This window comes from Schistosoma mansoni, chromosome 2 (assembly GCF_000237925.1).
Source record: "Schistosoma mansoni strain Puerto Rico chromosome 2, complete genome".
In the NCBI taxonomy this organism is placed as follows: Eukaryota; Metazoa; Platyhelminthes; class Trematoda; order Strigeidida; family Schistosomatidae; genus Schistosoma; species Schistosoma mansoni.
Genome location: NC_031496.1, coordinates 17,443,349 through 17,456,104, shown reverse-complemented (window position 1 = coordinate 17,456,104; position 12,756 = coordinate 17,443,349). Strand labels below are relative to the sequence as shown.

Here is a 12,756-nt window from a genome sequence, read left to right as displayed (position 1 = left end):
AATTTTTCAAATAAAATAATAACAATAACAAACTAAATAACGTAATTTTAGGTATTGTTACTGGAAACTGCACGCCATGTCTTTCTCTTGTTCAAACATAAAATAAATATGGAAACAAGAAATTTCAATCACATTAACTTTTTTACGCTATTATCTTCAAGTTGTCATACGATTTTAAAATGTACAACAATCAACGTTTATACATAATCGCGTAAAAATTTATGCTTAGCTAAAAGTAATAGGGAAGGATGTTTTTATTGAAATTTAGTGGGAATTATCTACTGCTCATAATGAATTAGATAATTACTACACAAAGGAATGAAGTGAAAAGTGATGGATTACAATGTTGAAAAAGCCAAATTCAAGATTCAATAGGAGAATTATTTTTACTAGATATCATTTAAAAAGATAACACGATATCAAACCTAACCACTTCAGATAATAGTATACAATGATTGAATTCATTGTGTCAGAGAAGACTAATCAACTAGCTTTATGGTAGAAATTAAATATAGGTATCAGGATATAGACTACTTGTACAGATAAGTCGATATCTTGTTAATATTATTTCCTCGCCTTGACTCCACAACGTGATGACCCGTTAACTGTGTATTTATAAGCGCGCTAACTCTCAGTATCGCTATGCATTTGCTTGAAAATATTCAGGAGCTAGAGCACTAGTTGTGTTGGAAAAGTGTGTATTATTAATAATTAATTAAATTCAAAAGCACACGATGAGCAAGCAAATTGGAAGGTGAGCGAGTAGAAAGTGAGGAAATAACCTCAACAGTCTCTAGTCACTAAAAGTTTAGCATGTTTTCAGATTGTCACAAGTAGTGTGGTGCAGAAGTGGTGTTTCGTTCCATTTGAGATTCATTAGATGAACTTACTTGTATTCTTATCAATGTAAACGGTGAGACTCAAATTCATCACAATTTACAAAAAAAAAACATATCAAATCATTGAGGATTTTTATTTATTTATTTAATCACATATATATTGGTACAAAGGGCACCGGATACATATGCGCCACACAAAATAATGCGAATAAGAGGAGAAGGAAGAAGATGCGTATATACAAAAGAAAGAAAAAAAGAAAAATCCTGCTTCGGTTTGGGCACCCGGGCAGTATCACAGCCCTCTCGCAAATAAATAAATGAAATCATTGAGGAAAGATACTTATAAGGAATACTTAATACAATCCACCTTCAACGAAGATTACGATAGTCGTAAACACGCGTAGTACACCTCATGTTTCATGAGAAGACAAAAGTCCCCGGTAGAATACATCCCTGTTGACTTTCAGTTTAAAAATTAAGGGGAGATCAATAAGCGGCCAGGCATAAAACCTGTCAAACAGGTTGAGAATAATCTCATCACTTGTATGTGAAGATATGTCAGAAACTTTTACTTAACATTTGCAACCAACGAACTCAACATCAGTTCACAGCTTCTGTTTCAACAGTAACTAGTGAGTCTAGAGTAGCTGAAATTCAGATCTTGACACAAAAACAATCTTATTGAAGACCTAACACTGATTCCATAAATCACGAAAACGTAAAACTACGAAATACTAATAGAGCTCTGTTGATACAACATAAGGCATCAAATACTCTAAACAGAAATAAATTAAATACCATAGTTCTATGATTCGACCTAAAAGAATGTAAAATAACGAAAGGTAGAAATGATCAGGGAAATTACAGTAAACTTTGGCATTCGTTCTTTACTTGACCATTCGAAGTAAAAGATAGTAGACGGTGATATAACAAGTTAAAAGCACTCGGACAGTTTATGCTGCAGAACTGATTGCCAGAGCAAACCAAATTCGGGACGCTGAAATATTTTATACGTTTGAAAAGTACTTCGAGCAATGTCAGATATAACTCGAGACGTTAAGAATACGACACTTGTTTTCCCTTTTTGTTTAGTGAGAGAAAATTGTTTTAAACTAACTACAGATATATCGGTGATAGGTTGCAAACGGGACAACTTATGGCAGTACGGGGCATTTTTAGGAAAACGACTAGCAGCTCATATTATACACTTACGATGGCACCTAGTTCAGAATTAAAAACGTGAAGCTTCATTGAGTAGATATATCAAATTATGAATGTTTGTAACCATTTTAAGAAATAGTAAAGGATCTGGTATAAATGTTTCAATAGCTTTCGTCACATTGTATCAAACGACAACGTGACCATCAGGAGAGGAAATCATGTGAAAAGGATGACAACTAAAGCGTTACATAGATAAATGCAAGCAAATCAGAAAAGTATAGAGTAAAATAATTATGACTGAAAATAATGTAAGAAAAGGGTTCAACTGTATCACTACAATTGACTAAAATATATGTAGTCAGGACCCCACCTATATATTCTTTCCTTTTATCAAAGTGTGCACAATAGATTTTACTTAATAAAAATCGACTGCAGAAATATAGAGAAAAAATACTGTAAATCATAATACGCCAAAATGATAAAAAGCTTTTCTATGTTTAACAGTGGTCAAATTACTGGAAACTAACATCTATTAGCAAAATCAGTGACCACTGAACATTTTCAAAACTGAAGATAGATAGCTCAGCCTTTATTTATTGAGTGCAATTATAATTAATATGTTACGCTTTGAAAGATTGACTTGGCAAAAGATATTAAAATGGATTTTTATCAACTAGTTTTTTAATTTGTGTGAGATTTTCACATTATATTTCAGTTGCCGCATCTTTACCAATCGCAAAAAATGGGCATTTACTAGATGAAACGCGCAGTTTGGTCCCGCCAAAACTATCCTACAAATTCATCAGAAACTCAGACAACATAAACTTTAGATGTAATTCATTTGTCAAATGGAGACCTATACACTCGGCTTAGAGGTTCTTTATTTTTAGTGAAAAACTCAAGAAATATAGAAAAATGCTAAGGAGGTGCTCAGTCATTAAATATCCACATAGCATGGAATTCCGTAAGATATATATATATATATATATATATATATATACTTATAACTAATCAAACTATGCCATATGTAGCACAATGCTGACCAATTTCTCTTAGTCGAGGAAATATTGAGGTAAGTTTGTTGGCTTGGTTGTTGAATATTCTAGTCAAAAAGTGCTAGTTCGCTAATCAGAAACACGATGTTTTCTGATTTTCTCACGGCTGACTAAAAACTTACTACAGCAATAGGAATTAAGGCTGAAAATAGCAGTGATTTTGTTGTAAACTAGAAGCACGATTTTTGACGAGATATGTGCATGTATGATACAATGTTTAGAGAAGTTTGCAACAAATGGAGGTTTCATGATGATTTCAATAACTGGGAATCAATAAATAGACTTTGACTCAATTCTTTGAAGAGAACTGAGTTATGCGATTTTAAGCAATTGGTTTATAAAACTTCATATTCTAAGCGAACAACCTAATGACATCCGGTGAGTAAAACATTTTATAATACCAATCTGTTGTGTATTAAGTAAACAACAAGCATAACAGCGATGATAATGCTTAGTAACATCCACGAGATAATCAACAATTTACATTTAGAATAATTCACCTGCAAAACGGTAAGGATGTTCTGTCGAATTATTGCGCTAAAATAAAGTGAATTTGCTTTAAACTTTGACTGATTTGAGTATTTTAAGTGGTGGGGTTTAATTGCAAAGCTTTCACAGTCTTTCTAGACAACATCGCCAATAAAAACGTCAGATGGAAATAAGAAATTCGAGCCTATTCACATATTTAGTTAGGAAATGGTATGGTAACTTAAGATGGCCTGTTTGGTAGGACCAGCTAAATTTAGTTGGGCCAAGAGAAACAGCGAAAAAAATGTTTGAGCTGCGCCAACTCTCATTACATCAAGACTTGCCGCATCAACATTCATATCTTAAAACAATATCTTACGTCCAACCAAAAAATCATTGAAAACAGGAAGTTTATCTGAAAATAATTATCATTTGCAATGTACATGTGGCTTGATCGATGAAATAAGCTATTTTAATCCAAAAAGGCAATAGTTCAAGTGACAAGTGTAAAAAGCAGGACTTGTAGAACGTTTATGTGCTGGAAAACAATGAATCCCTTAGAATCAAACAAATCGGTCAAGAATGAAAATATGGCAAACGATGAAAAAGCTAAATTGAGATACAGAGGTCTGAAAAGTATAGCACAAAGCAGCTACATAAAGATAATTACAATCTTTTGCGTCCTGTGATGATACCAAGACGTTTGTAAAACTTTAGAAAAATAATAAAATTACAAAACACAACCAAACCGAGACAAAACAGAGACAGAGGAATTGAAGGTGCATGCGACATTTGTCTTAATTTGGCGTTACGTTCCTGGAGGTCAATCCTAAGTGCATAATATTGTGTAATAGAACCCAATGCACCGAAAATGTGAAATATTTGATGACTATGACCGAAAACATCGAACCTTCCAGGAAAAAGCCTTTCAGGAAAGTGTGAGACAAACAAAAATCCTGCAGAAAGCATTGACATGAAGTGCAAGTTCCAATAATAAAGTGAACTACATTCAGAAGACTCATATTCACTTGCCATGTACTTACAGGTATATGAACGCCACAGAATCGGAGTCCCGACGTAAAACAAAATAATTCCGAATGCTCCCATCCTAATGATGTTACGAAAAATTGAAGGCTTCCAAAACCTGGTCTTACATGATAAGTATGTACCACAGATACAAAACAATGTTGAGATAAACAAGAATATATCACTAAGATTAAGACCAGAGATAGGTGAAAGACGCAACAAGCCGACTGGCAGAGCAAACGCATAGTAGCAAACAGTGGAGCCACAAGAATAAAGTGATATTCCAATATAGTCAAGAAAGAAACATATGTGCCGAGCTCTAGGGGACAAACAACTAAATGTGTGGGCGCAAGAACTTGTGAACAGGTATGTGACGGCAGTAATAAGATATATAAGAAGAAAACGTTCGCCAACGTGGAAAAAATTCAGGACTAGTTCGACAACAAAATAAATGGTTGGTATGATTTGCGTCCATATATTCAAAGTTTCATTGTGTATTTGAAAAACAGACAAGATACCCAATGCAAGTGACGCTGATGGCTTGCGATAACCTGATAAAATCCCGACTTCGTGAAATTCCGGTGGAACTTGTGATAATGAAAGAATTTCCAGTTTGTCGTGAATCGGTTTTCTTGATGACCGAGAACCTCCAGGACCCCTGTGACTGGCATTTTCGTCGTCACTTGTAAATGAATGATGACGCATAAGTCTTATAAATTTTTAAAAAGACTGTTTTGTAAGTCAGGACTTATGAGTATATCGCAAACCTTGATGGACTAAAACAAAACTACCACCACAGCCAACCATTTTATATTACGCTCCAAGGCCACGAGATCGAAGTCCTCGAAGGACGCTACATTGGCTCAGCATAAAATCTGTGTGTTAGTATTGATAGAATGTCATGAAGCCTTTTAAAATAACCATATCCATGGAACTAAATTAAATTGTCGAAGTCATGTGGAACCAAATGGCAGATGATTTAAATATTGAAATAAGGTTAGGAATTAGTGTTTGGAATTAAAAACAGGTTTCAGAGCTGGAACCCTAATCAGAAATTGACATCATCCACAAAGATAGAACACCAAAGTATATCTTGATTTTAACTTATAGCGTGATAAGTCACTTATATGCCCCTGTCGTCTCCTAATTACCTTTCTGTGGATATGGTTAACAATTGATAACTCCTTAAGGAGTTGTTTTGTAAATCATGTTTGTTATTTTTCACATTTTTCATAACTTCACCTCTTTCGTGCAATCAGTGTCAATGACTTAAAAATTTTTAGCTAAATCTACATTTGCCTTCCGTCACCGTTTTTCCATGCTTACATGGCTCTAATCATTGGTCATAAATTCACTCCAATCTACAAACACTACCTGTCAGAACCTGATTAGCCGACATATTAGGAGATCCCTAATATAATGTCCACCTACGTTAACAGATCATATCTATATCCTCATAACTCAATTTTTTGAGGTACAAACTCCCTTGGATCACGCATATTGTATTTTGGAATTATTGATTGCGTCTTATAATGCTGTATTTTGTGACCGAAAACCTAAACACACTTCCAACTGACAATTTTTACATGTATTTATATTTCTTTGTGTGACTATTTGTTACTATACTTTTAACAATGAGTTCATCACTATTTTGGTATTGATATGTTTAGTCCGCCACACCCTCAATTCCTAATTCGTCGAAGTCTTTAGGCAATATACTTTGCGTTCACTTGGTATTGTTCACCTAAATCTTCAGTGGGAGGATTCAAGTAAACAACGTCAAGTGAGTTAAAAATTCACCCCACTGCGAGAGTAAGTGGCTATCATGACTCAGTAGCTATGTGGATAACGCGATGGTGTTCGACCCAAACGAAACTGGGTTAGAATTCTATAATGAATATCAACTCTGAGATGCAGATACACCTGACTGACGAGTTTAAAATAGGACAAAAAGTGTGTCATGAATTCCACTGCTAGCCACTATCCATCTTTGCTTATGGTATACTCCACGCTTACCACCGAAGCGAAAATATATTTACCACTGTTAGTACCATGGGGCGCTTCTCTAAAATGTCTTTACGTGTGGGTTCATTTCGATTTTTGAGAAAAATTAAAGTTTCAGGCGTTTGTGGAGGAAGCGAAGTTATAGCTTATCAATTTTTTCAAATCGATTTTAGTGGATCAGCGATAAAGCAAAGATTAAACTTGTGAATATGAAAACATTTGAAAGGAAAGGAAATTTACTCACTTAGTAGAGATGTTGAAGCTCTTTCTTTGATAAGGCAACACGTTTTAGCCAGAACAACACTTAGAATACTGTAGTAACTAAATCCACACATCTAGTAGCGAACGTCAAATAGTTTATTTGAATTGTAAGCTAACTTCTGTGGCAATACGTTCTTCTTGCCGATCATCGTTCACAATACGAAGTTCGTCTTAACTGATTTCTTTCTCTCGGTTACAGTTATTCTTCTGGAGGCGAGACCTTACCTGTCATCACAATTTGACGGCTTTGTGCTACTTCAATATTTTGACACAACTTTGTAACATAGATGCGTAGATCTTACATTTAGTCGTGCTATTTTGCAAATAAACAATTGTAGATTTTTTTACGGTCTTGAACATGGATACTTTCCAAATGTTATTAATGTGTAGATGCAGTTATTTTTAATTCGTTCCAGTGTTAGCCTACGATATATTTAGATGTTTCGTATTCATTTAGTCATTGTTATCGTTACGTCCTCGATCTGTCTACCCACTTTCATACCGAGTACAACTTGTCTAATGTAGATTAAGACCTTGATGCGACAGGCTGACTGGCTTAACCTTGAGGCTAGTATGCGTGAGTTCGAAGTGGGGGTAGAGAGACGAAAACTATCCTATCCCTGATTGTCTGACAAGCACGAGAGAGAAGATAAGACAACTGGAACACTAGTCCCGATCCGGTATTCGAATTCCGAATTCAGATTAGCGTAAAAAGATACATGAATAAATAGATGACTAACTTGGCCACAACGTAAAATAATTAGGAAAATACAATTATGTCCAAAACTGGAGGATTAGAGTAGAAAATAGAGTACAAAAGGTTACGTCTAAACTACAATAGCTTTGGAACAGAAAATGCTATGGCAGTGAATCATACATCAAACGAATAGACTAGGGACAAAAGTAAATGTTACAGTTTTACAAGCTTTGAATTAAATGAATTAACGTCCCCCAAAATAGCTTCCGTAGTTTGTTAGGGCTTCTTGTTTCGCTGTTCACATCAGTTATATTCAGTTTATTGTGTTTCGCTGACAAATCAAAATGGTCAAGAGGGTTTTTCCTTCGTGAGGCCTATGAGAATATCCCACACTCAGCCAGCAAGCTGACCAGAAAACATGGTTGTGAGGAGATAGCTTCAATCTACCCATGTTTGTAGGGCAGGACATTATGTTAAATTACGGCTCCTTATGGTCTAGTAGGTCCTAACTAACCAATGGTATTGACTGTGCAAAATACCTCTTTAACCTATGTTTGTAACTTTGAGTTGATCTCACTTCCTTCCGAGAAATCCTATTCTAAGAAAAACTGGACAATTCGCTAAAACGAAGCAATCTCATGATCCTATAAATCTATAAAAATGAAAACGAGCTGGAATAGCTTTGATGAGAAAAGGGAGATAGTCATTTGTGTATCAGAATACAGTTTTCATCACTACATTTTTAACTACACATAAACCTGTTATTTCAGCTTATTTCTAAGCACCTTCGTTTATACACTTTTTTGTCCATTCATTATCACATTTTCGCTTGTTTTCTCCAACCTATTAGGGTGCTTAAAAACTACGTTATCAAATAAGAATATGACAAAGTAACCATACCTCAATTATTCTATCACAAGTGACTCAACTTCACCAGTCATGAAGATTGTCTGTCCTACTTCTCGTTCTTCCTTTTTCTTACCCACTTTTCAACCCTCTCTAGATATGTCACCGTAAACCTATACGGAACTGATGGCTTCGTCTTGTATCAGCATTATCGCCTCAGATGTTCCAGAAGGATGTAAGAGTGTGGTTTCTAGAAGCTCAACTGCATGCGTATTTGTTCGTGGCCAACAGTTGGACGTCGCAAGGCAACCTCCATGAAGTGCGTCAACTCTCATATTGTCAACATGAGTCCTACTAAAATTATTCACATTCATAAGTGAGAAGTGTTATTCCCTTTAATATTATGACAGATGTGCCTTGCAAAATATCAAAATGACGGAGCAACCTACTACACTGAAGTCTGTATCATCTGTAACAATTTGATATTACCTGTAAACTGACATGCCTCATGTAGCCGACTGTTATAGGACAAAAGATTACTATTACTAATTATTGTGAAGGACTAAACCCTGATTATCGCTCAGCAATTCGTCACTGCAAACGAATTAAGTCTACAGAAGATAAGAAGTAGCTAAGAAATCACACATATGTGAGTTCAACACAGAGTATCAACGAAAATTCACTTTGTTGGTGATAGCTAAAATGAGCGGCATCTAAGTTTGGGGCTTTTTCTACAGTCTTTATAACGACCAAATACTCGTACGTTCATTGTATAAGTTGCAGTCAAGCCAGTGAGTCAAATATGGCTTTCCATATTGACTATAGATGGCACACACAATATAAACGTCCTAAATCAGCCTTGGTGATCAGCAATGTATTGGAAAACCTATTAGTCACAAGCTATGAACCGCTTAGTGTAGTGTTTCTTAAATATCAGGTACAACAATTATTCAGTTTGCATAGCCAAATTCTAACAAACTATTATGTTTTTAAAATTTAGGGCTCTGGTTCATCATCAAGCATTACAGTTCGACAGTGTTATTGAAGTGTTCATCGCGAAAAAAACACATGATATTCCTCGTATTCATCGTTTTCGGACCCAAACTGTTTACTTTGTCCTCACTTGATTTAATGTAAGCAAGACACGCAAACAAGGCCAACAAAAATGCTCGATTTTGACCATTATAATTTATGTATTTGTTAATTACTGAAATGCAAAACCTTGAAATTTTACAGCAGATTGTTATCGAAATTCTAGTAAACCATATCTGAAAGCTGCGAGGCCTCCTTCAAGTTTTAACGTTGCAACTCTCCTTCATGTTTTCGTCTTTCAAATCTACTTGAACGCTTTGCCACCGGAAATATTACTTTGTTCAGCACTTGGCCTCGCGCTCAGTGTTTCGTTCTCACTATAGATATAAGTTCGAAACTTCTAAAAGCCCCCAACTTCGCATGTATCTATTCTCGACCATCAGTTGTATGTTGCAATGCTACCTCCATAAAGTGCGCCAAGTGTGATATTGACATGTTTCTTACAAAATCCATTTACATTCATATCTTGTGAAATATCAACCCAGCTGAGTAATTTTCAACAGTGAAAATTGTAACTTCTTTAACAATTTGATCTTGCCTGTAAACCGGCATGCCTCATGTAACAATCTGTTATTTGAGAATAAATTATTATAATTATATTATATGATGTAGTTTTCGGATTGAAATGATGACTTGGAGGAAGAGGTTGTAAATGGGGCTTGCACGTTGGTGACGTTGGTTAAAATGGTGATATCAAAAACTCATGTAATCGAACTCATTCACCAATTTCCGTTTGCCCAGTTTGTAACCGGTCAAACTAACTAACAGTAGGATACTTTCAGAGACTATGTGCGCCATACGAACTTTAACCAAGACTTTTTACTCAAAGCTGTTTTAATCAATCTCGCATCACCTATTTTGTTTATTTCAGTGTCAGCACAAGACCTGGAGAAACCACCATCTGTGTTTTAAACAATGTTCATGTTTAATTCAATAAAAGCACAGCTACCTTAAATACCAAAAGCCTGGATAGACCTTAGAGCATGCTCAACCTAATATAGAGAAATGATTCGTCTTGACGCAAGTACCTCCCTACTGTAGAGAATAAAGCTCTGGGAGTACTCAACTTAAGCCTACCCAAATGTTGGCCATAGAAATCACCACTGAAGTCTAATTTTTCTGACACAGCCACGTTCGCCACAGTTACCAGCAACCTTTCTTACTGTTACAATAAATAAAACTATCTATGAAAATATATCCAACGTTGACCAACAAGTATCTATCCACTACTAATCTCACATGCACTAACACCAAACAGGTTATTCTATGCTGCGACTCAAGTAAGTGACAATATCTCAATTGACCTTCTCTAGATTCTCCTCTATTTGGTGCGTCATGGCGCACCAAATGAAATAAATAAAGGCGTTTAATGCAGTGAATACAGCAAAATTTGTGGCAATGTAATCTCTCCAGTAAATTGGCCTACCTCATATGGATTATGGCTTGTGTTAATAGATTATTGTTATGTTATACAGTACTCTATAAAGAATGTTGATACTTATATATCTAGAAGATAACGTAATATTTCAGCAAGTTGCGAAAGAATTAGGCTACAATCCGCGTCATACTGGAGTGCAGAAGATTGAGTGATTAAGTGGCTAACTGGAATTTTGCCCAGATGTTGAGGTAGTATTTGCAAACGGCTGTCCGAACAAGACTCTTTTCAGTTACCTTGAAACTTGAAACTATACGAACATTGCACAGTACGTTCACCACCAATACAAACTGCCCAAATACAATACTTCAGTACTACATAATCGAAGCAAAGCCACACGGCTAATGCAAATTAGGGTTAATGAGTATATCTTATTGTCATTATAACCACCAAAGACTTGACCGTTTCGAAATAGGACGTGTGAAGTTTAAACATGTTTTCATTTGCAGGTTTATAAATGGTATTCTCCACTCTCCAGGATCTACGTTTTCGTACTCCACCTTAATATCACACAATCTGTGCAGCAAGAAAACTATCTCAACGTCTCCAAAGTCACATACAAACATACGTCCAGAATCGTTCGTTCATCGTCATACAAACTAGAATAGCACAAATGAATGAATCATATCTGATATTTTTAATTAGCGCGCAATCAAGTGAAAAGGATTCACCAGTTGGTACAAATGCCATAAACTCTGAAACTTAAGTAGAAATCGAAATTCTTGTAGTTGATTGTATTTCTCCTGCTTAGGTTAGTCATGTGTCTGTCCAGTTGTGTATCGGTTATCGATTCTGTATTATCTGGAATGTGTTCACTATTATTAGGGTTAATAACGGAAATTGAAACAGACCTTCCTAGCCCGTGAAATTACACCGAAATAATATATAACAGTCCTCTTCCAGACCCTATGCGATATTATGGAATCTGCTTGGAAGGGTAATTTTTCCACCTATGACATCTTCCACAACCGTTTACTGTGTGACTTATATTTGCATTTATCTCCAGCCACCAACATGTTGGTCCTGGAGAGGATCTCATCTACTTATCACCCAAACGTCCATTATGAAGATCAGTGATCTACATTCTCGTTCGATAACTGCAAAATTATCCTCGGGTGATGCATCAATAACAAGTATAGACTGTAAATTACTGGAGCAAGTTCAAAGAAGAACGTCGCTCTGAAGAAACTTTGATAGATTTTGTAAGCATGAACCTTGTTCTGCACCCCCTATTTAAATGAACTGGATGTCAAGATTATAAATAAGCAGTTAACAAAACAAGAAAAACTAGGAATGAAAGTGAAACAAAATTGGTAAGCACTCGCTAGTGAACGTAGTTGTGTAAGATTTGTCGGGATCGGTGCATTCGGCAGTGGAGCTAGTCACTTCATATCTGGTTTAAAGCCGTTACCGTCAACTGTATATCCAAGACATTCAAAACTAGACGCACAAAATGGATTCTGTAATATTCTTAAATAAGCGACACAATAGAACAGTTGGTCTCTGATCATAAGCCACTTTACTTGAACTATGAATACCAAGTTCATCTTAATAAATCTCAACACATGTACGATCATGGGGTACATTATTCATCCCGTCCTGAAATATGGATGGATTGCAACTTAAACCAAAGGGAATGTAGTTGTATTCAAATAAACAAAAGTGTATAATTGATGTTAAGTAAGATAAAAGTTGATCGAAGGGGATTTACGGATAATTGCCTTTTAAGACAACTTTTGAGAACACCTTGGAACCATGAGATCAATTAAGATCATCTTCAGCTACCATCGCTGCGTACATTTGCTTTAACAAACGGTAGCTCAGTCCTCATCATTAATCACTACATATTGTAGGGGTCTTGCTACCAGACGT

The 12,756-nt window shown here is 35.6% G+C and overlaps 1 protein-coding gene across 1 annotated transcript; it reads right to left on the bottom strand.

Moving 5' to 3' along the window:
* Positions 1–3,884: 3,884 nt before the first annotated feature.
* Smp_086190 (putative progestin and adipoq receptor family member VI) lies at positions 3,885–5,366 on the bottom strand. The gene has a single exon (XM_018795924.1). The coding sequence runs from the start codon at positions 5,252–5,254 to the stop codon at positions 4,190–4,192; it is 1,065 nt and encodes a 354-aa protein (XP_018650188.1). The 5' UTR covers positions 5,255–5,366; the 3' UTR covers positions 3,885–4,189.
* Positions 5,367–12,756: the final 7,390 nt, after the last annotated feature.

Bases quoted from the DNA above. Each gene is read 5' to 3' on its own strand.
- Smp_086190 (XM_018795924.1), bottom strand. From the start codon at position 5,254: ATGCGTCATCATTCATTTACAAGTGACGACGAAAATGCCAGTCACAGG.